The 27,714-nt window shown below is 39.3% G+C and overlaps 1 protein-coding gene across 1 annotated transcript in view; it reads right to left on the reverse strand.

Moving 5' to 3' along the window:
- RNF150 (ring finger protein 150) overlaps positions 1 to 27,714 on the reverse strand; it is a 246,556-nt gene that overhangs the window by 46,076 nt on the left and 172,766 nt on the right. Inside the window, exons 5-6 of the mRNA XM_058550117.1 lie at positions 8,449 to 8,545; positions 1,316 to 1,526 (exon numbers count right to left, since the gene is read on the reverse strand). Coding sequence (XP_058406100.1) covers positions 1,316 to 1,526; positions 8,449 to 8,545 — 308 coding nt within the window. The remainder of the gene's footprint in view (positions 1 to 1,315; positions 1,527 to 8,448; positions 8,546 to 27,714) is intronic.

The raw sequence follows: 27,714 nt of genomic DNA on the forward strand, positions 1-27,714 counted from the left end.
TAAACCCTACATGGGCATTTACCATCAAGTTCCACTTGAAGTTACTTTGTTGAGGTCCTGTGCAAGTTCTATGGTTCCAGTATTCAATGTTCAACCCCTATGGTATTGTCTCAACTATATCACAAAAGGTTATAGGAAATACACCAAAATGTTAAGAGCATTTATTTCTGGGTAGTGGGGTACTAAGCGATTTTTGCATTTTTTAATTCTTTTCTCCATCTCTCAATCTTTCAACAATGAGGACTGTTAGTTTCTTCATCAGAAAAACTCATATCTTGAAATTTCAGCATGAATGACTTTACAAATTCTATAAATATCACAAATATATAAAAAAGAGGCCAACTTAAAAGGAAATATCCCCAAATGTTTTAATCTGCTTGTCTATACTTCCAAATTTTCTATAGTTAATAGGTTACTTCCATTTAGGGAAAAAATATACCTTATTTAAAAATTGCAATATCAACCCACCCTTTTAAACCTTCAAGCTAAATTAATTTGCAGGCTGATTTTCTTAGAATTTTTGAAGCTTTTCTATCTACTGTGTTAGAATGAAGAGTAGATGCTTTAGGATTTAGCTTCAATTTTGATGCTAATTTTAATATTTTTTTAAATTTATTTAATAACAGCTTTATTAATAACAGTTTATTTAATAACAGCTATTTTAATATTTTTATAACTATCATCAAACAGAACAGTATTTAGTTAGAGTCCATGCAGGAGATGGGGAAGAAACTCAAAAGATATATTAATGTGCCACTGTGTCTAGGGGGTTAGGTTGTACTGCAAAGATGCCCATCTAAAGGGGTGCCATTTACATCTGAGTCCTGCAGTAACAACGGAGAGCACCCTCCTGCATGCAGTCCAGACCAGCTCAGACAGCCATGCACACACTCAGGAGGGCTCAAGGGCATGCGTGCACACACACGCATGTGCACACACACAAACACAGTGAGTAGGTTTGGGCCCTATTCCCCTCCGCTGAGTATACCCTGCAGTCGCTTTCCTCAGCTGCCCTCCACTCTCAGAAGCCAAACCCACCACCCTACCCACTTCAGGGACCATGGGGGTACCTGCAGTGCTGTGGTGTGTGCCCTGGTATCAGTGTGTGGGCAGGCAAGACAGAGCCAGGTCTGCTGTCTGCCCTGCTGGCTCTGGAAAGAGCTGGGCTTCTAAAGGCCTGTCAGGTATGATTATTTAGCCTGGCAGTGTTATACTCATTTAATTTCTTTTCTTCTTGAGGAAAAGTGTCTTTTTCCAATTCCCATGAGGCAATGGCCCTTTTGACCATGGCACTTCTAAGCTCAGCAGAACTTACTGTTGGTAGTAAAGATGATTTCTCCCTCCTGTGGGGTGGGATCTGTAATCTGGACCACCTGTAAGGCTCCCACAGTCCGGACAGCAGGGTCCAAAGTGACTGAACTTTCATTTACGGTCGTGTCACTCGCACCGGTGATCTGGTTGGTCGGTGGACCTCCCAGAGATCCCTCGAAGTCGGTGGGCAAGTCGTCCATGCAGTCGGCATTGGGCTGCCAGGAGTAGAAAAAGATCTCGTCTTAGTGTATGTCATCAAGTTAGAGATGAAGTGTCTATAGCCTAAATATTTTGTCTCCATGAAAAACCAAGTTCTTTACTGTTTTCTTCCCGAACCATTTTATTTAAAAATATTCCACATATAGTTTCTGTAATTAACATGAAAACATCTTCCAAAATTTCCTTTCCAAGGGTTCCATTTAAATCTAACACAAGGTTTTAATTCCAAAAGTAGCAATATCCAAATATTAATATAATTACTCAAGGGGAATAACATTTATTTATAATGATAGCCCTTCCTTATATACAGTGTTTACTACTCATATAGGAAGTAGCTGACAGCCTAATAATTACCCCCAAAGACCCATGCATTGTTTGCAAATGCACTGATGACACAAGATGGGGATAGAATCTGACTCATTGTGAACTGTTAATCAGAGATACACATATACACAGAAACATGCACACAAAAGCACAGGGTGAGGCTATTTTGTTGTTGTTGTTCAACATAAGCCAAAAAACCAGCTGTAGAAAAAAGTCCTATTTACTCAACATGCAATTGATCATACATTTGTTAATTCCTCTAAATTAAAATCTTAGAATCATAAAACTAGAGTGAGACCATCTAGTTTAATTATCCAGTCATTGCAAGACTCTTTCCCCTCAATATCCCTGACAGCTCCACTTGAACAACATAGAAATGGGAGCTCTTTGCTTTGCAAGGCAGCCTACGTTGGCCAGCTTTGGTAGACTATTCTATTATTGGCCAACTTTGCAAGTTTTACTCTTTGGTAGTTCTCCTGTTTGAAGTGATATTGAATATATTTATACCTCTTCCACAAACAGCTTTTTAAATGACTTTTAGTTGTTATGCCTCTACCCAAATTCATAAAAATTATTTTTAAAGGTGACGGTAGAGAGATATGGTTTTGAGAAATACTTAGAATAGCTATTAAATTGTTTTCTCTGGTCTGAACATCAACACTGCCTTGCGTGATGATAATTACTACACGGTTTTGCATTGCCAATGGTTACAGATCAGGATGGGCAGGATTGGGTGAGGAGAATTTGGGCTGACATTGACTGAATTAATATCACAATGGCTACACTGTGTTCAAAGTTCATTAAGAGAGAAAATCTACAACTCATGGACTCATTGGGAGCACAAGGCAAGAAATTCAAAGAGCTGGACTCTTGTCCTGGTTTTCTGCTCTTCAACCAGTCTCCTAAGCTCCACACTTGTCTTTGGAAATCTCCATCATCCCACAAATCCTCAAATTCAGCTCATTCCCTTTTCTCTGTATTGTCTCTCCTTTTTGCCTTCTCCATCTCTATAGAAAGGGAGACAATTTATTGAAACTCAAGCTGTCAAAAGTCAATTCACTGAATGACCGATCCCCCAAATTTACTGATTGTGATATTGGACATGAGCAGGTATGTTATTAACATTTCTCTCCCCTTTATCAGTCTCCCTTCAGTTTCTTCCCCAGTAATATTCCATTCTCCACTTTCTCACCAAAACATTCTTTTGTAAAAACACAGTTATGATTCTTCTTTTCTCCTAAAGGATGAATTATAAGCTCCTTAGCATGGCAAAACAGACACTCTACAGCCTTGCCCCAGCCTACTTTTCTGGCCTCACCTTGGCCTTTGGAAACACACATAAGATACCACCTATTCCCTATCTCAGTGCTTTACTTATGCTGTTCCTCTGCTCAGGATGACATCTGCCCCAATCAGCCCTCTCCCCTTTCTCATCACAGGGTCTCAAACTAACCCTGGTGAACTCCTAATCACCCCTCAATTCCCTGGCCAAATGTCACCTTTTCTGAGTAGGTGCACCTTTTCTCCCTCCCTGGTGGTCATTTTGATACTCTAACACTTTTCCCACTCTGTTATGGTTGTTACTGTGTTCGTCTCACTCTACTAGTCCACAAGTTTTTTTTTCCAGTTTTATTGAGAAATAATTGACATGTAAAATTATATTAAAAGCATACAACATAATGGTTTGATATATGTATATATTGTAAAGTGATTACCACAATAAGTTTAGTTAACATCCATCACCTCACATAGTTACAACTTTTTTTTCTTATGATAAGAACTTTAAGATCTACTCTCTTAGCAACTTTCAAATACACAATACATTATTGTTAACTATACTTACCATGCTGTACATTACACCCCCAGCACTTATTTATCTTACAATTGGAAGTTTGTACCTTTTGACCGTCTTCACTCACTTTGTCTACCTCCCACCCCCTGCCTCTGGCAACCACGAATCTGTTGTCTGTTTCTCTGAGTTCAATTTTTTAAATCCCACATATAAGTGAGACACAAGCTGTTTAAAGTGAAGCAACTACATTATATAGATCTTGAATTCCAAGCCCTCACATAGTGCCTGACAAATTATTAAGTGCCTAGTAAGTACTGATTTGAAAATCTTATCTGAGTCTCAGTTTACTGCTTTGAAAACTTAGGAATGTTAGTATCAGCACTAGACCAATTAAGGGAGGATTTGAGAAAATACTTTAAAAATTGTCAAGTTTTGTACAAAGGTAAGGCATGCTATTCAAGGGTAGCAGAATACGCCACCCCAAAATATGCTCCACTGGCATAGGATTATTTTGAGCTGAAGACAACTGAGAAGAAGCAGATAAAGAAATGCTCTCCGCCCTCCCCTCTTTGCCTAAAAGCAGGACATAAATTTGTAACGGTGTCCCCTACTCCTTGTACCAAGAAGAACATTTTTATGACCAGAGACTGGGAGTTGACACCAAAATGGATCTGTACAAACAAACCTTACTAACATGCCCTTGTCTGCCATTAGCTTCCCCCCTTATATTTACCTTCCCATAACTTGCTGCCCTAGGAACTCAAAGCCTTTTTCTTCTGTGTTGTCACCTCTCTGAAAATTTCTTATTCTTTTCTTAAGATGGTATGTAAGCCCAAGTTCTAACCACTCCTTTGTGTTACTCATTGTTAAGTGCTCCCATGTGTATGTGCGATGCATGTGTTAATAAACTTGTTTGATTTTCTCTTATTAATCTGTCTTTTATGAGTCTAATTTACAGGGCCCCAGGTGGACAACCCAGGAAGGTAGAAGGAGAAGTAAGTCCTCCCCCCGACACACACTATGTGAAGATGCTTATAAGCAAAACCAGTTGGGTGTGGGATATCAGGGAGGAAAGACTTCACAATGAGGACACTGTGCTGTTTATTCTTTCAGCCATAAGCACCTGAATGCAATCATATATGCATCAACAATTGACATTTTTCAAAATGTTGATTTTTCTTGTTGATATTGTTCCTTTGTTTTCTTTCTTTTCTTTTTTTAAAAAAATTGTTTGTGGCCTAGTGGTTAAGTTCAGTGCGCTCTGCTTTGGCGGCCCGGGTTTGGTTCCCAGGTGCGGACCTACACCACCACGCTGTGGTGGCCACTCACATACAAAATAGAGGAAGATTGGCACAGATGTTAGGTCAGGGCAGACCTTCCTCAGCAAAAAAAAAAAATTATTTGATTAATTATGATGCGGCGTGTTTCCTTTTACTTTGTGGACTAGTGGGAACAGTATTATATCTTTAATGGAGGGGGGAGAGGGAAAGAGAAAGAGCTATTTAGCTCAGTGAGACTGTTAATGGTAGCAGGAATGAATAATTTGGCTTAGATATGATATTTAATAGACCATCCTTACACAACCTCACAGTTTATATCTACTCTAAGTGGTTCATCAAATAGAATAATATTTTGAAAAGAAACCCAATTTATATACCTCTAAGAGAAATTATAGTCATAATGTTTAGTAAAAGATGTCAAATACCATCTACAAGTGAACATGGTATAGGTATTCAAATTCAAGTTAGCATGAGGAACGTCCTCAAAAAAACCCAACTGCTAAATAGATAGGGACTTGTGAATACACTAGCTACATTGGATTTTCTGTTCAATAACAATCATCCTATTCATACCAGGATAAGAGTGACAGGAGCAGGTGTTTGTTGGGGTATGAAAGGCCCAGGTTATATGGTATCTTATAGGAGTACTCACGGAAACCTGTGTTCTGTCATCCTATAAAGACTCGCCTAGGCCTGACTGGAGAGAAAGGAGGGTGAAGTACTGTAATGGAGATAAAGGGATGAAAACACTTCTGACAATAAAGGACTTTTTTCTCCCCTTTCAGTTCAGGATTTTACTTCTCTTGGCAAAACATAATGGAAAAAGATCGCATTGTAATGGGAATTTCGTGATCTGCGAACTATGCTCTCATTCTTTAGCTCATTTTAGAGAAATCCACTTACAAAATGAAAATGTCCCTAGCTCTTAGCTTTCACCTTATATTTATTTGCCTTACAGCACAGGCAAGCATAAGGATACTCAGTTAAAAACAAAAACAAACAGAAAAACCTCACCACTTGTATTTGGACAATCCAGTGGATCAGGATTACAACCAAATCATTGGTTGTAATTGAGTGGACATTGTTCAAAGGAAGATCAAGGTGAGCTTCATGAATCAGATTCTGTGACTACAGCCTTCAGACTCTGAAGGCCTACAATGCCACAAACATTTATTAAGTACTTAGCACGTGTAAGGGACACAGACATAAGGACCAACAGGCACCAATTATAAGACAGACTGACAGGATTTCTTCAATTTTCCTTGATTAAGAAGAAATGGAATATAAGGAATTTAGGAAAATTGTAAAATAATTTCTTTATGCCACATAAGAAAGGTTTCAGTTAGCTATAGGAAGTGTTTTCTAGTTGAGAAGGCTGGGCGCTTGTCCAATGACATGGAAAGTTATAAGAATGGAGTGAAGATTTCATCTCTCTGGTATAATTTAGGCATGGCGCTACCCCACGGCGAAGGACGGAGTGGGGTACATTCCTCCCAGATCCAGACTTGAGTATCATGCTCTAGGAAAAAAACCAGAAAAGCCTCAGGAAGGCACGGAGGGTAGCCATATGCCTTGGTGCTTCGTGAGAAGAAGCACCCTACGCGTGCCATCTTCTTCACGGAGGATGTTCTGTTCTCTGGGGGGAGCTTGGATGTATGTCATGTTCCTGTTCGGCTGGCCTTTAAGAATCCTTGACAAAATCAAAAAGATGCTACTGATGTTTATTTTTCTGAAAGTCAAGTGTGCCAAGTGTGCCAAGTAAAATCCTATCCAGACTTGCTAGGCATCAAGCCAGAATGCCCACTGGTAAAAGTCAAAATGTTATTAGTTTTGGAAATAAGCCAAAAGGCCACCCAATAATTGTATTTTAAAAACAATGAATAGCTCTAAACTCAACTCATTTACAAGTAGCTTCTGGAGAAGTTATACTTCCCCAGGGAAAGTCTGGAGTCAAATGCTATTAGGACAAAATTTAACCACTGGGGGTGGTTTGGTTTCATTCTCTCAACCAAGAAACACTGGGATCGACACTTAGGAGCTTTGAAAATATCCTGAGCAATAGGAACTAGGTCAAACGATGTGACTGTCTACTTTTAATTGTGAGTGTTTTAAAGATTCTGAAGACCAAAGACACATACATATACACATGCAAGCACACACGTACATATATTTCCCCTCTCCCTTGTAAGAACTAGTTACAGCCATAAATGTGAAAACTGCAAACACTAGTTCAATTTCCGAAGTCACCAGTATCTGGTAGAGATGTTGGGTTTTTTCTAATGTTTCATGTTCACTGTAATTGATTTTCACCTTGAATGCATTATGCATTTACAACTCTGGTCTGAAAATTTAATGCATGGCTCTTCAACCCTAGCTCAGAGCTATATGTAGTCACACAAGTTGATTTGTGTCTGGTGTATCAACTGTGAAAATCAGCATACAGCTGGCATGGGGACAGCTAGTACAGGGTAGAAAATTCAGCCAATGCACGACCTCATCATGCTTCAGGTGTGCCTTCTCCAACAGAGTCACTCTGATGTTCCTAGGAAAATTAGCCCTTTGGCATTAAAGAAAACCTTTGATATCTGATCTGATCCTTCCTTCTTCAGTGACATCTTGGGACTATTGACATTCGCTTTATTGTCTGCCATTAGTAGTGAGGAGTGACAACAGGGAGCCTGCAACAAAGTTGGGGGGGAAGGAGAGATGCTGCTTTCTGGACCCTGTTTGTCTAGCTTCTTTTAGACAGTGCCTGCGTTTTTCTCATATCTCTCTGTGCAGCCCTCAGATTTGGTGGCCTGGTTTGCTTTCTGCCCTCCCCACAGCAGCTGGTGTCTCACTTGATATGGTCCTGGGAAAGTCTTCCTGCAGCATCAAGCCAGCCAGCTGGTGGGATTCTCTCTGCAATGGGGAAGAGACTAAATTTATAAAATGTATAACTGAGGGGACCAGCTTGATGGAAGCACTAGAATTAAGTGGCTCTGGCTCTGGTTTCCTGCTCACTCAAGTTCTCCACAGAGATCTGAGTTCAGCAGGGGCTCTGAGCCAGATTCCCAGCAGCTGTCTTCCCCTCCCATTGTTGGGAAGAGCTCCTTTCCTCTGAGAGCTAGGTGATTGTGGGGCAACATCAGAAAGTGTGGCATGCAGATCTCCTTGAGGACAGTGCAGGGGTAATGACACAAGAGGTAATCAATGCACAACTGGCCGGTCAAGCCTCTGCTGGTGTCCCGCCTATACTCACACACTGCAGCCCAGATGAGAAGCCCGTGAGCTACATAAGCAGGATCCTGACTCACAGACAAAGAAAATCGACATGGTGAGAGGGTTGTGATGTTCTCAGATTCAGAAAAAGTGAGAGGAGAAGTGTTTTTGGACACGGGAGTACTCTTGGGACCTCGTCAGATGACATCACTGCTATGGGGTTGAGGCGACACAGAAAATCCAGGGATGATGCTTTCTCCCTGCTTTGGGAGTAATGCAGAAAGACAGACATGACGATGCTGTAGGCTGTGCTGTGCTTACCGGGATCCCTAGGGCTTTAAGAATGTTCATCTTGCACATGGGACAGGTGCGATGGTCTAGAAGCCAGGGGTCAACACAGGACTTGTGGAAAAGATGCCTGCAATGAGAACCATACATCTTAGAGTGGCAGTCACTGCAGAGACTACCTAGTCCCCTACAGCCCAGAGACCTGTCCGGGGTCACTCAGCTGCTCAGTGGCAAAGCCGAGACTTGAACCTCTATCTCCTAACCTCCTGGGCCAACTTCCTGCTATACCCTGTGGTGATTTCCAAATTGGTCTGGATCCCAGGAGTGTCCTATAGGATAGAAAACCGAATCTTCCAAGTTTCAGAAATGGAGAGAACATAGAAACTGAGAGATTTTTCTCTTTCTCAATAGGAAGAAGGTTTCGTAGAAAGAATGCAAGTAGAGACACTGGTACAGACCTTTCAGGACACCTCGATAGAAGCTACTTGTAAATAAATCCAAAGTTTCTTTTCCCACAGCCAGAAGACAACTGCAAAATAAAGGCTCATTTCCATTAATATTTGAGGGTCTAACATAAAACGGCAGAAGAGCTCCTGGAAGCATTTAACAACACAAATGACATTTTAAGTTGTTATGGCCGCTGGTTGTCAAATCAGAAGCCGAGCGAAAGGTACTGTAACATTTCCTGATGTGTTCAACTCTACTGCCACGTTCATGTACCAGCCCTTGGGAGCCTTCATCTGAGGGGCAGGATGAGGGGGGCATTTAGTAGGTGCAGGAAGGCCTCCTAACTGAACTTTCTTTCAACTTGGCTTACAAGAGCCGACTCAGCAATACCAGGAAGTCCGAAGCTTTTCTTCTCACTCACAAGACTCCAGACCACAGGCAGAAGCAGTCAGAACTTCTCGCCTGGGGCAAGAAGAGAGAGAACTGTCTGTCTTAAGTATGAGGGCTTCTCTAGGACATTCCATCCACGCCTGACTCTCTCTCTCCTCAGTGGTGCACTACCCTGGAAAACTTCTACTCTCTCTCACTTTCGTCTTCTTTTGTTCTAACAGTTTTCTTTGTGTTAGAGGGCTTCAGGCTCAAATGCTGAAAAAGGACCTCCACGTTAGAGAAGCGTACAGGAAGTGCCACCTTTTAAACTGAAATTGAAAAGAACCCATGTGCCAAGGATGGGATTAGCTATATACAGGATATGACCAGATTAGGGATTAGAAAAAGGACAGGAGTAATCTGGGTGTGTCATTATGTGCCCAGATTGTGGTGTGGAAAGCCTGCAGATTTAGCGCTTGGAAGCCATACATCACATTCATTCATTCCTTCATCCACGCATTCAACAACAAGTAGTATATGCCAAGAGTCCTGCTCAGCACCAGGAATCAGTGTGATAGCGATTTGGCTCCTTCTTTTAGGGTATAAAACAGGAGACGCAGACATTAATAAAATAATATAAATAAACTATTTAATGTCAACAGTGCTAAGTACCATGTTATGACAGGGAGCTTGAGGGGGCTTATAACTGGGAGATTTATCCTAGTTTGGGTCCTCAGGGAAGGTTTCCCAGATAAAGTGCCAAAACTAAGGTCTGAGGGGTACACAGACATTATCCACTTGAAGGGGAGGGGAGAAGGGTATTTCAGGCAGAATGATTGGCTCATACAAAAGCCCTTGGCTGAGCGGAAAGAAGGCCAGTCCCAGGGCCACGAGAGATGTGAGGGAGAGGCTGACATTGGATGAAGCCACCTCCCACCCCCGCCAAAAGCAATATGCACCTCCCTGTGTTCAGGCTGTGCACTCAGGAAACAAGTTCCTAATCTGAACTTGCTTACCAGCTGGTGTCCCTTCTGGGAAAGAAGTCAACATTCTGGTCCCTTTGACTGTTCCCAGGAGGCAGGCCTCTGTTGTGTTTTCTGCACATATGCTGGAGTCAGAAAGACGGCAGGGCCAATCATTAGCTGTTTTAGCTTAAATAAGTCACCTGGTAACCCCAAGTCTCAGCTGCCTCATCTGTAAGATGGAGCTCTATCTGCTCACGCAGAGAAACCTTCCCTGAGTCTCCAATCCACAGAAGCCAGTGGTTAGTCAATAACAGCCTGAGTTATTTCCCTCCATCCACTGGTCATTCTTACATCTCCTTTGTGATGGTTAGTTTCATGTGTCAACTTGGCTAGGCTACAGTGCCCAGTTATTCAATCAAACAGTAATCCAGGGGTGTTTTGTAGAGATGGTTAACATCTACAATCAGCTGACTTTAAATAAAGGAAATTATCCTAAATAATCTGGGTGGGCCTTATCCAATCAGCTGAAAGACATTAAGAGCAAAACGGAATTCCTGGAGAAAGAAGAAATTCTATTTCAAGATGGCAGCATCAGCTCCTGCTCAGTTTCCAGCCTGTAGGTCTGCCCTACAGATTTCAGATTTCCCAGCCCCTACAATTACATAAGCCAATCTCCTGAAAAATATCTATCTATATTTATATATATAAATATAGTGGGATGCATATAACCTACTGGTTCTGTTTCTCTGGAGAACCCTGACCAATACATCCTCCAATTAGAATATAAGCTCCATGAAAGCAAGATCCTTGTTTCCCTAATTCACTGTTGTATCCCATCATCTAGAATAGTTCCTGGCACACAGATGACGCTCAAGCAATATCTGCTACATGAATGAATATTCATCAGAGGACCTGGACCCCTCACTGCCTGCACATGGTTATCAAGTCCCATGGATTCACTATTCCTAAATCCCTTTCACATTCATGGCTTCTTTTCCTTTCCCAATGCCGCTCCCTCATTCATAATCTCATTAATTTTTTTTCTGTATTACTGCAGTACCATCTAACTGTTCTCCAGCCACCAGTCTTTTCCTGTTCTTTTCATCCCACTCATCCTTGCCAGATTTATCTTCCTAAAATAAAGCACTAGTTACATCACCCCTTGTTCCACTCTGTTCTGTGCTAGGAGCTGGGTCCAAAGAAGAATAAGACAAGGTCCCTCCCTTCAAGGCAGTACCACAGTCCTTCAGTGGTTCCCTGTGAATGACAATGTAAAGGCCGTTGAAAGGCCACGCTCTTGGATCCATCATTTTCCGGCTGTTTGATCTTAGACAAGTCTCAGCTCTCCAAGATTCAGTTCTTTATCTGTGAAATTTTATCTTTGCAAGTGAATGAGTCTGTGTGTGTGTGTGAGAGAGAGAGAAAGAGAGACAGAAAGAGAGAGAGAGAGAGAATAAATAATGCCCACAGCTTAAAACATAAGTCCCAGCCCTCCTTAATTATAAGCTACGACTAATCTTATTAACACCACTGTATTGCATCTTGGTTTTTTTGATATATGTTATTACTCTGATTTCTACTCTTTAGGATAACCTTTATAACACTGAAAGCAAGTAACTGCAAATTTAAAAAAATCAAAGGAAGAACCAAGGGGAAAGAAAGTGTTGAAATGACATTACAGTGATCATGCTGATTATTAACTAACATTCATTTATATCTAGCACCATATTTCTTGTGTTGTTCATCAAATATGAAGACTATATCTTTATAATTGGGATTGCAAAACAATTTTTCCCTCCCAAATAGAAAGAAAAATAAAAGTCACTAGACTAAATAAATAAAGGAATAGGGAAAAAATCTAGAGTTTAGTGAAATGCACCAACAGTGTAGTAAGGCAAAGCCAATCTCAACGCATCCTGTTTGTACAATTTGCAGCAAAGCACTGTCCCTTCCCGTGTTTTAAGAAAGGCTGCGTGAGAAAGGACACCGAGAGGAGCCACGAGACAAGATATTCTCTCTCTTCACAATCCTGACGAGCTGGAAATACAACAGAGGGCTGACAAAACTCTTCTCCTTCCTTTCACCAAAGGGAAGCAAACATTTTAGAAAGAGTTCTGCAAACACCTGACAAAAGATGACACTGACAACTGCATAATGATGCCAAGATGATTATAAATAATAAGTTCTCACATTTTTTAGCAGTAAGGACAAACCCAGTTAAACTCATCTCCACCTCTATTGATTCTTCTTTTCTGTTGTCTTTTCACCTACATGTGTGACTCTTTCCCCAATTAAATGACATTTTTTTCCCACCTGGAGGAGGAAGGGGCTATTCTGGCCTTTCCATTTCACTCTCTTTTGTAGGCTTTGTCAGACCCTGCCACCCTGCCCTTGACATTAGGATCCTATGGCTTTCCTTTCGGCACCAGTGCAAGCTGTTTCATTCCCTTTGGTGAAATAGTTATCAAAGAACATGAGTCACTCAGGGACCTAAGAAACCCATTCTCCCAGGTAACATAAACTATTGAAATAACATACATCCAGTGCTTCGTTGGATAGCCAAAACATTTCTTCAGAGACTCTGAATCTTATTTGCAAAGTTATCAATGAAGTAAGACAGTATTTTAAATTAATAAACACTAATTTAATTTAATCAATAAATATCTACTGGTTATTGAATGCCTACTATGTACCAGGCATGTTACATCCATTATTAATTCACAACCTATGAGGTAGGAATTATTATTCCTAGTGTATGGAGGAGGAAACTGAAGCTCATTAAAGTAAATTATCCAAAGAGCTAGTAAGCTGCAGAGCTCTCACTCAAACCCAGGCCTACAGTCAGTGTTATCCAATTCTACACTCCATGACCCTTCCTTCCCTCACTGAACTGTCATGGACAAGGAGAGGGGGAGTTGGAGGAATTCAAATTTTTATTCTTTCCCAAGGTATTTTTTTGCTCCAGCTTCAAGGAGGCAATATCTTAGTTACAGAGGTTGGGGATCAAGCAAAACCACAGGGAAAAGTCATCTCCCTTAAGTGTATTCGCTTGGCTACTGAAGAGAAAAGCTGTCAAATATTGGCCTCATCAGGCCTGTACTTAGACATCAGTCTTCTTGATTTATTTGTGTAGAGGATAACGCTGGCTTCTAGATGCTTTGAACTCCCCCATTCTCCACTGCCCAATGGATGTGGGAAATGTTGAGTTGGCAGCTCCATCAACTTTCTGCAAAATTTTCAAATTTGTATCATGAAGTGCCGTGAAAAGTAATATCTACTTTTTTTACAAGGCTCTTCTCGACCTGGTCTGGTTTCTCTTTCTTGCCTTACCTTCCTAAAATACAAATATGATATCACTCCAGACTTGAAATGCTCCAGCTGCTCCCCACTGCCTACAGCACAAAGTCAAAATGCCTGATCATGGTACACAAAGAAAGCTCCCCCAGTGTGGCCCTTCTCACATCTTCTGCTACGCCCCCATGTTGACCCCACACTCTCACCATAACTCTGAATCCCCTTCTCACTTTTTGTGTGTGTGTGTGTGTGGCAAATCTTGCTCATGTTTCAAGTCACAGCTCAGATGTCCCTTCTATCCCCTGAACATCCCATCCTTTTTCTCCAAACTCTGCCAAGGAGAGTGTCTTTTCCTTTTCTTCCTACTGCGTTTTCCCACAGTGCTGCAGCAGCTAAGTATGTGCTCTGGTTTCAGGGTCTGAAGACCACTCCTTAGCTTTGTGACTTTGACAAATAATTTAACTTGCCTGTGGCTCAGTTTTCTCCTCTGTAAGTATTTTATGACAATGTCCTTTAATAGTCATGACAACCCTCTGAAGTAATATTGTTTGGGATAACCTTTCAGAGGGTTGTTATGACAATTCTAAATGACAAAGGGCACAAAACACTTGGAATACTACCTGGCATGTAAGAAGCTATAGTATCACGGTGCTGGTGTTTTTTTGTTTATATGTGCCTGAAACTAAAAGTATTTTAACAACTGGTACAGCACAGGCACAGACCAATCAGAATGGATGCCAGCCATAAACAATGAGCACAGCCCCAAGGCTTAGTATTCACTTGGTTTACTGTTCTAGGTCCGGAGTGAGTTTGTGACACCTTGGAGGGCAGAGAGGAAGTGTTTCTATCTATCTTCAAAACCTAGCAGAGTACCTGGAATGGGATATGCTCTCAGAAATGTTTGCTGAAAAAATGAATCCTGAAAGTCCATCTTCCCCAAATCATTATTTAATTAACAGTAATTTAGTTCCTATTCCATGCAAGTGAGCTTTTTACGGTAGAGCTTACTCTGGAAGCACTTAAGTTTTTGTGGACTCTAAGATATGAAAGAATTCTGCCTTCTTCTGAGTTCCTAATGAGGAGATTATGGGTGTTGGTAAACCCATGCTCTGCCTAGACTGTCTGGCAGACAACACATAGCCTTGCAAAACAGGGACATTCTTTCTACACAAGTCTCATTTTGGGAACATTGATTCATGGATTTGGGCACAGGCATTACTTGGTTAGAATGACCAAAATGGCAGTGGTGATGGCACTTAGAAAATGTCGACGGAGCCCAGACAGTGTAGTGGATGTTGCATAGGAGAAACGTATTCCACTCTTACCCAGAGGACAAAAGAGATCTAAATTGCTCTTATTGATTTTCTTAATAGGATTCTATTTGTTTAGCTGCTCCTAAAATCAGGTGAATTCAATGAGAATTTCACCAGTATCTTGATTCCCATGGCTTTGAAAAACACATGGAAATCATCAGCTTTTTCTGTGTATTATCTTTGTGTGGCCCAGATGCCTTGCCTGTGGTCAAGTAATTAGCAATCAGGCATTCAGTATATCATGGAATTTATATTTTCGACTGTGCTGTATTATGCAAACCAGTGGGTTTAACATCCATCCCCATTAGTGAGAAAAATGGTTAGTGTTGACGTACTGGTACTTTGGTATAATATGGACGGTGGATTTCTTTGTTATACATGAGGAGGTCTGAAAAGGAATACTTCTCTGTATTGTTAAAGAGATTCCAAAATGGATACCAAAACTTCTAACTACTAGGAATGCTGAGTTCTGAGAAAAAGTAGGAAAATTGACACAGAATAAAAAAATCATCAATGTATAGTAGTTATGTATTACTACTTCACGCAGAGCACTATGCTAGGCATTGGGGTACAAAGATGAATCAGATACGCATCCTGTTGGTGAGGTGTTTTTAATATAGAACTGATAGGCTTCTAGGAAGATACACAGTCCACACTGCGTGGAGATTAAAAGCTCTGGCTTGGGAATAAAGCAGGTTTCATTTTAAATTTTGGCTGACTGACCTGGGATAACTTCTTAACCCCTCTGAACCTTAGTTGATTAATTTATAAAATGAGGATAATAACAGTACCTATCTGAGATGTTCATCATTATTGTTCATCTAATATGTCAGCTCTTTACAGAAAGATGGGAAGATTATGGGCTCTCCTAGTGGTAGCTACGGCCACGTGACTAATTCTGGCCAATAAGTTATGAAGAAAAATAACAGATTTCACTTCAGACTATGGCATTTAATAACTGGTCTGTCAATGAACAATGTTCAAGATGGCAGCTGCTTTGTCAGCCTGACTGCCATGAGCAGACTCTTCCTACCGACACACAATGGACATAAAACATAAGTAAGAAATCTTTGTTGTAGTAAGCCACTAGAGTTGGAGTTTTTTTTGTTACTGCAGCAAAGCCTAGCCTATCCTGACTCGTAAAGTACATTACGGAGTTGTTGTAAGGATTAAATATCTGTGTGTAAAGTGCTTAGTTAGTAAGTGTTCAGTGGATTAATAGTGACAATAACTCTTTTAAGTGATGTTAGTACAACATGTAAAGTGACAGATCGTAAACAGATACAAGTAAAACAGCCACAGAATTCAGGGAATGGAGCATCTACTTTGTGAGGAAATTGGAAACTATAGGATGGGAAGAACTTTGAAGTGTGGAGATGGGAGGAAAGAAATCCAAGGAGCAGGAATTTACACAAGTAAAGGCATAGCTGCAATGTTGTGATATGTATAAGAAATGCAATTGGGTTGAAATCTAGACTATTTTAAAAGTAAGAGCAAGTAATAGAGTTGGAAAGGATGGGTCCAAACCAGCATTCTGAAATAATCCGGATGGACTGAGTAGAAAGGAGGTGTGAACAGTGAGGAAAATAATCATGGACCTGAGCCAGACTTTCCCTCATTCCTCGTGATGATGAACTTCTCGTTATTAGGTTATTTCCTTCCACACTGTCTCATCTTTCCACATCTCCTATACAGAAAGTCCTTGCAGTGGTGCCAAGGAGCTGTTTTGGGGTCTTGGTGTGGATCAAACCAGTTAAGCAGACACCAGCCCCTCCCTACCATTAACTCTATCCAACTGGCCCAACGCCTCACTGTGGGGGTGATTCTGCTATTGGGCTTGGTCTAAAATGGTTGGACCAAGTGTGAAAAACTGCATTTCCCTGATGCCCCCTACTTAGATTATGTAAACATCGTTTAAAAAAAAAGGAAGAATGAGCCAGCCTTGATGGTCTAGTGGTTAAGGTTCCATGCTCGCTGCCTTGGCAGCCCGGGTTCGCTTCTCAGTCTCAGAACCACACCACCTGTCTGTCAGTTGCCACGCTGTGGCAGCCATGCACATGGAAGAACTAGAAAGACTTACAACTAGGATATACAACCATGCACTGGGGCTTTGGGGAGAAGAAAAATAAAAGAGGAAGATTGGCAACAGATGTTAGCTCAGGGCGGATCCTTCTCTGCAAAAAAAAATAAAAAAATAAAAAGCAATCATTTGTCTAAAAAAAAAAAAGGAAGAAGACAAGGAAAGGGAAATACGAGCTGTCACACGGAACTGGCAGGAACCATATTCTGGCTGTTATAAACATAATTACTTTGTTTTGGCAAACTAATATGTTATGCTAGCAGTTTTACCTGAGGGAGAAACAAAAGAATGCAATAGAGTAAATTACTGCCCACCTCACTAGCACAAGCACTGCCCTTGTGTGAAAAACGCTGGTCTGTTTTCAGGCCCACAGTAACAAGCTTGGAGTCATTGTGGCGAAAGTAAAATCCCTAAAGCTGGGCTAGATTTGATTTGGTTTCCTTGGGGTTCTTAGACATTTGGTTCAGAGCGAGATGGGGGTTTCTGAGGCAGATTTTTAGCCAAAACCATATTCCAGAGAGTTGAGTATATAGCAGAACACCCTCGTAGGGCAGGGTGAGGGTGGGGCTAAGGTGTCAGGTCCATGGCCAGTGGTACAGTGGAAAAAGTGCTGGCTTAGAAATCAGAAAATCTGGCTTTGCTTTGGTCCCTGTGACCAAACGCTCTGAGTTAAGGTTTTCTTCTTCTTTTACTAAAATAAAGGGGCGATAATGGTACCTGCCCTTTATATATTATAGGCTATTGTGAGATATGTAAAGAGCTGTGTAAACAGTAGAGTGCTTTTCAAAGTTAAAGTATTATAATAAACAACCATCTATTTCACCCAGTTGGGTTTAAACAGCATTAAAGAAAAACCAATAAAACTTAAAAAACTAAGAAACTGCATCAGATCCTCTTGCTACTAAACTCAACGGCTTTTTTAGCTACAGTGGAAGAAATCGATCCTTTGGGAATGCAATTTACAAGAGAATTGCAGAATCCTCATTTTAGAGCATGTCTCACTCCTTTGGGTTCTGGTAGAGGGAGGCTCTGTGCTTAAAACTTGACCCTGGTCTAATTATATCATTTGGCTGGGGTGGCAAAGCTGGTTGGCATTTGTCCTGTGTGTCTAGTTGATTAATATAACCAGGGATCAGGACATTTGCAATCAGAATGCCATATTTAACAAGGTTATTACAGTTCAAGATTTCTTTCCTAAGGCAGTATTTGCTCTGTTGAAACTATAACAGAAAATAACACATCAGACATCACTGACCAGCAATGCAATCTCCTTTCATGTTTCTTTCCTTTAATCTCTTAGATTAAATGATACCTAATTTTTGGCAATGTACACATACAAATCCAAAGTAATCAAAGAAACATTACTAGAAAACACCATCAGCAAACTCTGAACTTAAATTTTACCTAATTTTGACTAATGTACAAAGTGAACTACTTTTTCAAAAAGTCCACAGCATAGCTTCTTTGGTACTTTAATTTTTTTTCCATTATTTTAATTGAGGGTATAATATACAGTAAAATGCATAAATATTAAGCAAGCTGGATGATTTATTAAGAATGTATATATTTATGTACATACAACCCAGATGAAGATATACACTGTTTCCATCCACTCCCTGCCATGTATTCACCATTATGACTTCAGTCACTATAGATTAGCTCTACCTGTGATTGAACTTTATGTAAATAGAATTATAAAGTATCTATTCTTTTTTTGCCTGGCTTCTTTTGCTCAATATAGTGTTTTGCAGATTCATCTGTGCTGTGAGGAATATCAATAGCTTGTTACTTTTCATTGCTGAGTAGTATTCCATTGTATGAATGTACCCCAATTTGTTGATAGATTTTTCTGTTGTTAGACATTTGCGTTGTTATGATTTTTTTGGTTGTTATGAATAAATGCGCTATGACCATTCTTGTACAAGTCCTTCTGTGAATGTTTGCATTCATTTCTCTCGGGTATACACCCAAGAGTAGAACTGCTAGGTTAGAGGAGGGTATGTGTTTAACTTTAGTAGAAACTGTCAAACAAATTTCCAAAGCAGTTGTGCTATTTTAAACTCCCACCATACTACATAAGTTTTAATTTGGCAGACTGTTTAAAAATTATTATTTTTAAAATAATGATTTTCATAAACAATGACTATTGAGTAGGATGCCTTACACCAACATAAATTTCATATAAATTTTAAAAATGTACTTAATTGATCAGTTATTTTATTTCTTGATCGGGAAGGATTGAAGAGGAAGAGAGAAAAATAAACAAAAATAACTCAAATTTTATAACATAACTTTTTTCTGTTAATCAAAATGTATCATAAAAACAAAATAAAAGCATTTAAATGAGAAAAAGCATTATTTAACAAAAATATGAAAACAAAGTGTTTAAAATAGTTAATAGATAAAATAGTTAACATTTTGTCATTTCTAGGCCATATCATTTTCCCCCTACATTTTAACATCTCTGAAATTAGGAAGCACCTTACAACCAATGATGATTTATATTAGAAATGATATATGAAGAGTTTGTGTTAGTCAACAGTGATACCTCAGAGAAATCAAAGACGTGGGAATTAAAACTAAGTGCTACCTTTATATTTGGCTATCAGATGAGAAAGATGTTTAAAGTGCTACCAGTTCCTGGTTCCAAAAGGACACTAATAAAAGCACTCTCACATTTTGCTAGGGAGGTGTAAATTGTTACCACCTTGCATGAAAGCAGTTGGACAAAACTTATTAAGATCCTTAAACTCACTTTTGACCCAGTAAATTCACTTTTAGGAATATATCCTAAGGGATAAATACAGAAAAAAAAAAAATAAACAATTAAGGTCTTGACTTTAGAATAATAAAAAGTGGGAGCAGTTTAAATACTGAATAATAGGGATCAGTTAAATAAACTCCAAAAATGGACAATTATGCAACCACTAAAGTATTTTAAAATAATTTCTAAAGTTACAGGAAAATGCTTACTTTTTAATGTCAAATGAGAAAATAGAATAAAAATTGTATTAATGGCTTGACTCTACAATGTTTAATAATACACATGTGATATTTATATATATGCATTATACAAATTAAATATACCAATATCAATAATGATTATTTCTAGATGGTGAGATTATTATTTTTGTTAACTTTATACTCTATTTTCAAGATTTTCCACAATTAGCAATGAAACCTTGAAAGTTATTTTTAAAATCGCATCTATAAACAAACTGCCGTAAATAGAATGCCCAATAATCTAATTTGCACAACATGGGCATGAAAGAATGCATCAAACCTTAGGAAAATCAGCCAATACTCATCACTCTTAAAAAAAAAGGAAGTTGGGAAAAAATCTGTTCCTAATCAAGCCTGTTACATATAACAGGCATGGCAGGGTGAAGTCAGGACAGACCCCCTCCTGCCTGGCTAGAAAGCAACACTTTGTTTTCCACTTCACGAGTTTAGAACTCATAGTTGAATCCTGATCACATTACAGTGCTTTGTAAATTTTTTTTTACTCATAAAGAGTTTGGAATTTTCTGTCCACACAGACATTCAGTTCACTTGACTTATCTTAAAATCAGACTGGGTCCCTGGGGTTAAAAATCTTAAGGGGCTAGTGTCTATTTTTAGTGCTTTCAGTAAAACTTGTGGTTCTTAGAGTTTGCAAATATTAAAATGATGTCCATTTTTATATCAGGTTATAATTCTTCTTTATGTTATGTTGTTGATTATGATCATGTCGTGCCTGGTAGGGAGAGTGAATGAGAGCTCCTTGTACCCCCTTAAAAAGGGACGTTCACAGATGAATATCCGAGTCCAAATGTGATGTTGCCTTGGGTTGTCATTAAAGGATCTAAGACATGGATGCCACATCCGAGTTTCAGGAGAAGCAGGAGAGGCTATGAACCGCCCAGGTGGGTTTGGTTGGAAGGATCCAACAAGAACAAGAAAACTCTCTGGGACACACTGAATAAACAGCCTTCTAGGGAGGCCCATCGGATGCAAGCCACTGGTGGTAAGGCATTTTTGGTGTAGGCGCTGTGTTCTCATACATTAGATCAGTAAATCCTATTAATTCAATTTTAAGGAGGCTGGGCCTTGGCAGGCAAGTCACTCTGGAAGACTCAGGCTACGTGCCTGTTAAGAAAGCTTTACAAATGGATCCTTCTACTGTGTGCTATGTATATAGTAATAGATGTATATATTTATTGTAGATGTCTCCCAGAACTGCTTCTCTCGTAGAGGAACATGTCACCTGTCCTTGGGGACAGGAGTTAATGGATTGTAGTATTTTGAGAAGTCAATTAATCATTAGGCCCATGTTAAAAATATACATTAGTTACATCAACTGAGACAGAAAAGTAGCTAGCTGGCTGACTGGTGAGATGGACAGGGATGATTTATGAGTGTCTTGTCAATTGTAGACACATGTTATGTAACAGACCTTCAAAGAAGTCATCGAAATTAGTAGACCGAATTTAGCCTCTGACTTTTCAACAGCTCTCAAAAAATTCCTTCTCCAAATCTCCAAGCCTATCCCCTTGAGGTTCTGACTCAGATATTGAAATGTTGTTAGAAATTCCTTTGCTAGTTAGGCTATCTATTGCCCCAATTTGCACGTACATGCCTTGTTTGTCCTTTCACTACTAATTTGTATTGTACTTGAACAGTAATCACTTACTCTGTTTTTGATTTTTAGTCTGGCATATTATTGTGTTTAAATCTCTATTTCATCTCTTTCAACACGAATGCTATTACTCATGGCCTGATCTTTGTGAAAGCACAGCCTTAAGTTTCAAAGAAAAAAAAGGAAACAGTATGATAGTCTATGTCCTGAATTACTAAAGGGAGCTCTTAAATTGATACAATTGAAATTTAGCCCCATTCCTGAAACAGAGAGAAGAGAAAGAGGATGGACAGCATAGTATTTACATACAGAATCAAACAATGATCTGTCCAAAATGGAAGTCTGCCTAAATGACCCAGTTACGGGAGTGTTCTGGGGCTGGATAACTCAGAAGAATGTCTTAAAAAGATAAGCCAAAGCTGGCCCTCAAGTGATTTTTTGAGTTATAAAGAAAATGTGTTTCAGGGCTTGAAATTTGTTTCTTCTGTTATGGTTTCTGAGTGAAACAGTGTGCTAGCTGCTGGATTTTTTTCTATTGTTTAGATTCCAAATGGAAAGATATGAGCATGTTCTAAATGCAAACAAATGAGATGTATCTATCAGTTACCAACTAATTCGGGCACCCATTTTCAACTATTTCAAATGCTGACTCATGCTGGGTTTACCTCCTGAATCTCTCCACACCAGGTCCATCTCTCTACATCCCCAGTGCCAACACTCCAATTCAGCCAGCCAGCATTTCTTATTTGGACTTTGCAATAGTCTCCTAACTGGTCCCCCTGACTCCAGTCAGATCCCTTTGAGCTGCACTTCACCCCACTGCCAGCGTGCTGTGCAGGAAACACAAGCCAAACCCCTCAGCAGGCCCCGAGAACCTGGCTATAATTCAGGCTCCCCAGATAGGCATTCAGGTCCTAAACGATCTGGGCCGGGCTACCTCTCCACCATTATCCCCGACATGTGCCTTACACTGACAACTCCAGGTTACCACTAGTTATCGTTGCTTCATATACTCTTCTTAGCTCTGAGCGACTGGAAAACTCCTTCAGTACAACTTTATGGAAAATAATTAGGCCATTTGAATTCATAACCTTAGAAACAAGGAAATAATCTGAAATACGAACTAGGGTCTACACACATAGCCTTGCTTATAATAGCAAAATAAGTGTGTGTGTGGGGGGAACAATTTAACTGTCTAAAAATAGTCAAATAAATCATGCCATCTGGAATATTATATATCAATTGAAAATGATGTTGAAAAAGTTTTAAAAACACGGAAAATGTTTATTCTAGAAAGGACTTAAGGTGACTTAGGAGATGCAGATATCCAAAAAGATGCCATAAAAGCAAAAAAAGAAAAAAAAAAGAATGGAGACATAAAACAGAGTCAGGCATGAAGCTAAAAAATCTGTTTTGGCTATGAGTGGGCCACAAATTTGGCTCTTAGCTCTCTATCAACAAACGCAGAAAAAAATCTGGGGAGTATCACAATTCAGTATCCACAATATAAAAACATTCCCTTGCCTGGGAGACATGCAGTTGGATTCTATACATGAACTGCTCTAGGAGTCCCCATGAAGAAGCCAGAGTACAAAATCCTAACGATGGACACAATGGCAAATCTTCCAAGATTGCATTTTACAGTAATCTCCGATAAAAGCCATGGCAGCTGCATTAGCCAACTCAATTCTCCTGCAGGGAGCTAATATGAAATGGTGCATGTTTGCAGTTTTCTGAGAATCTACCTTGCTACAAAAGTACATTTTAGAGGAATAGAAGTACTGAATTACATTTCAATTAATCTTCCCAAAAAATAAATTTTTTTCAGTCTTACTTCTGATACACATAATGAATTTAAAATTTTACTTGCTGAAAAAGTACCTGGAGTCCAGCTAATCTAGCTGGATAATTAAAAATAGACATATCAGAATGAATAATTAAGGGGCAAGAGTAGAAGCAGAGAGATTAGTGAGAAGGCTGCTGCAGAAAGCCAGGAAAGAACGGATGGTGGTAATGATGTTAGCGATGGTAACAGGAACAGTGATAGTTCCAGTAATAATGATAAGAGTAATGTCATATTAGTATCATAATTACAGCAATAATAATAATACTAGAAATATGTAGAATTATCATTCTTTGTCAGGTTTTGAATTAAATATGTAAAAACCAATTTTTAGTTAGCCAACTTAAATTACATTCTTGGAACACAATCTAAGTTCCTTCATTGACATTTTCTTCTGTTAATAAAAGTCAAGCCTAAATTAAATACAAAAAACTCCAGACTGGGGGAAGGGGGAATTATTGCTTAATGTCTACAGAGTTTCTGTTTGGGAAGATTAAGTTCTGGAGATGGATGCTGGTGATGGTTGCACAACAATGTGAATGCACTTAATGCCACTGAATTGTAAACTCAAAAATGGTTCAAATGGCCAATTTTATGTAATGTATATTGTACCACACACACAAACACATTTCCAGAATTATCTGATCTAACAGATCATCTTGTCAGGACACAACTGACATCCTGTTGTGAAGAATGAGGAGCCCAACAAGCTGGGGACCTGCAGAGCCACCCACTGACCTCAACTCAGAGGCTGCTCGGAGCAGCCATGGCATTGCTCTCCTTCAAACATTGTTTGGAAGTTCTTCAGTGCTTGGACACTAAACAGTACAAGTGCAACACTTCCCAACCAGAACTATTTCGGGATAGATGTTATTAGTTACTTCTTTTATCCAACCATCTTCGCCTGCTTCAAGATACAAAGACCTCAGTAAAAGTACAGGCAATGATGCCTCCTACAGGACGCTCCAGGAAACACTATTGACGAAATGTAGCCACATGACGTAGTTTGCTGTGTGGGAATTTTGTTTATGAACAAGTTAAAAGTTGGGGCGCATCTACCAAAGATAAAAAGTTGAGTCTTAGAGGATGTTATTTGTAATCCAACTGTGATAACAATAAGCCAGTAAGACACACCGCCTCTACAGGCCACTATTACGCAATCAAACTATGTTGTCTATACAGGAGAAACTGCTTTCTCTGTCATCTCTAGTAGGGTGGGATGGTGAAATGCCAACAGCTCATCAATGGTTTATTAAGAAATAAGCTGAAGGGAATCAGGACACATTCCTGTTTTACCTCAGTGGAACATTCTGACTGACTTGTAAAAAGACCCTCACTCTTGAGGAGTGGGTTCTACATAAGGACCAACATCACAGGGTCTTTGGTTGGTTTATTCAACTTAGACTTTTATCAGCTTCTGCCTACAGAGTCAGAGACCAAAGGAAGGTCAAAATGAGCCACCAATAATCTACCATTTCTAGCAAATTCTTATAATGTTAAGTGAAAAGAGCAGGATATTAAATGATGTTGACGGCAGTATCTCAAACTTACAAAAATAGGCATAGGAAATAAAAGGAAAGAAATATATAAAAATGTTAGCAGTAGTTACCTGCACGAGGAAGTTAGGTAGATAATTATATATTTATTCATTTTACAAATTTTCTATAATGAGGATATAATGGGCAAAACAAACCATTGTTAGAAAATACGAAGACATTTCTTTTTTCTGTGGAGCCCATCTTAACTTCTTTGTGCCTGGTATTAGTTCCTCCAAATTTTTTATTCATGTTGCTATTATTGTTGCACATAGCACTCTGTATTGTGGTTACTTATTTAAACTCCCATCTCTCCTCCACTAGACTGGTTTCCGTTAGAGCAGGGATCACGCCACCTATCTTTTCATCTCTGGTACTTCACACTATTCCTGGCACACAGTTGCTACAAAATAACTGTTTGTTGTTTCCGATGAACATTTAGTTACTAAAAAGTTTATGGCAAGGGTCTGCTTGTTACCAAGAAGCTTTTTAATTTTTCCTAAATTGTGGAGGAGAGTTTGCAAAAATCAAAGGAAAAGACAATAGTAGAAACTAATATCCTCCCAAATTAGTAATAATGCTTTAGTGATAAAAGCAGTTGAGAGATAGGAAAGAATTTTATATGTGCATAGGGAAAGGATGCATACATGGCTTCATTTTTAAAAAAATGGCAAACAAGGGTCTTTGTCCTGCCCAAAGAGTTCATATTCTTTGAGCATGAGTGTTTGAAATTGGGTGGTTAAACAGACTGAAATGAATAACCATTGAAGAACACGATGGATGGACATCATAAGATAAAAGCTATGAAAGAAATCAGAGAGCCTTTCTTATTCTCTGGACAAGAGAAGACAATACAACCTCAGTAAAATATCTTTTGTGGCTAAATATCATAATCACAAATACTAGCCTAAGTCACAAAAACTAGCCTTAAAATATAGTATATTGTATATTTCAGCATATGTATGCTGTAGCAAAACCAAAGTTCCTTGGAAAATACCTTAGTGGTGTATTAGGATCAAATCCAAACCACAAAAGTTAGACTTGATGGACCCCGAGGTGTTTTGTGTGCTGCTATGGGTCTCTCCCTTACATTAAATGTACAAGCCCAGCTCACCCCACGGGGAGCCTCGCCTGCATGTGATAGAGAAGGACCCTGAGGAAGAAAGACCGAGGGGCAAGAAATGGTTGATGTGTATGTGCATGACTTAATTTTAATAATCATCATGACTACAAATAAGGAGGGGAAATCATCATTAATTCTTCTTAATTTGTGCAAAAAGAGACACACAAGAGAATGATTTTGAAAAAGTCACAGTACAAGTGTGTCCCTGGGTGATTTGGAAAGAAATCTTCAATGGCAACAATAGAGAAGAGATGCACCTCGCATGTCAGGAGTCAGGAGGCCACAGAAAAGAGTAGGACAGAATGAAAACAACAAACTGGAACATTTTTTTGAAAGAGTTTTTACTCAAAGGGGACACAAAGAATTCTGTAGATGAGTCAGCCTGGAAATAATGGGAAAGAGAGTCTATGAAGTTCATAGGAACAAAGACTTAATAATATCCCAGAGGAAATTATCTAACGAAAAGCAAATGCCAGTGCATCTGTTTGATAACATCCATTAGTGCACACTGTCTGGCAGAAACCAGCAACAGGCATAGAAATATCTTGAATTCAAAGTCAGCAAGGAAAAAGACAGATGAGCTCTTCAAAGAGTAGATATGTGTGGCTAGTCTAAGATCAAACAGTCATTAACTGTAACCTGTGTTCGGTAATGTTCAAAAAGTATTTTGTTATTCAAAGCAGGACCCACAATAAGGAAATGAAAGAGGATGGACAGTAAGGAGCTTGAAGCCAAAAGAAGTAAGGAATGAGCTGAGAACCAAATAATGATGTAAAAAGGAAGAGCTTGAGGCAAAATTGAACTGGCCTAGGGTAAGGGCTAGTATAAATAAAATTAAAGTTCCTAAACTTTCATTTTTTTGTGGTAAATATTAAAATGTTATTTTTTTTCTTGGTTACTATTTCCAAAAAAATAATACTATAAAAGGAGATCTGGAATAATATATCAGGAAAAATCTAAATACAGCTAAAGTAATGCAATTTGTCATAATTAAGAATTGAAATCAGCCAAATGTTCCACAACAGAGGCAGGGTAAATCAAATTGTGGTACATCTATGGCTTGGATGTTATGCAGCCTCTAGCAATTATATGTAGTAACACAGAATACACTCATAAGGGCTCTAAACGAAGAAGATATTTTATATGGCACGAATTACGAAGCTAAAGCAATGCTATATATAGTTTTAAAAACAGATTTTCTTAATTACATTTGGATTCTCAGGGAAAAGTTGCTATTTAACTTTAATTTGCTTTGGGTATTTTTTATAAGTAGCACCCTCATAGGGCTCTAAGCAATCTCCAAGTAGCAAAGGAAAGGAAAGCACTTTCCTTGCTTATAACTACAAGGCTTTATAAAACCCTTAATAAAATACAGCAGAGATGAAAGATGCTACCCTGAGAGGCTCTCTGTGGTTCACATACTGCCATTCTTTGCCAGTGTTTCTAAAAGTCACCAAGTAGATACCAAATATAATGTCTAGAGATGAAGCCGGCTACCTGAGGGTTACTGTAGATTTTCTTGTTTAACCTGAGGGGTGACTGAAGGGGTCAAGAGGATTTGTGAGCTTGTTTTGCAGAAGAAAGAGAATGCCTTCAGGGAGGCTGTGATCACTGGATGACCAGCCCCCAGCTACCCTTGATGCCCAGAAGTCAGATGGCCCAAGGGCTTCTCTGGAGTGAAAGATTACCCCTTTGTTTCTCAGAAACTCCTC

The sequence above is a fragment of the Diceros bicornis genome, chromosome 11 (assembly GCF_020826845.1).
Source record: "Diceros bicornis minor isolate mBicDic1 chromosome 11, mDicBic1.mat.cur, whole genome shotgun sequence".
Lineage (NCBI taxonomy): Eukaryota > Metazoa > Chordata > Mammalia > Perissodactyla > Rhinocerotidae > Diceros > Diceros bicornis.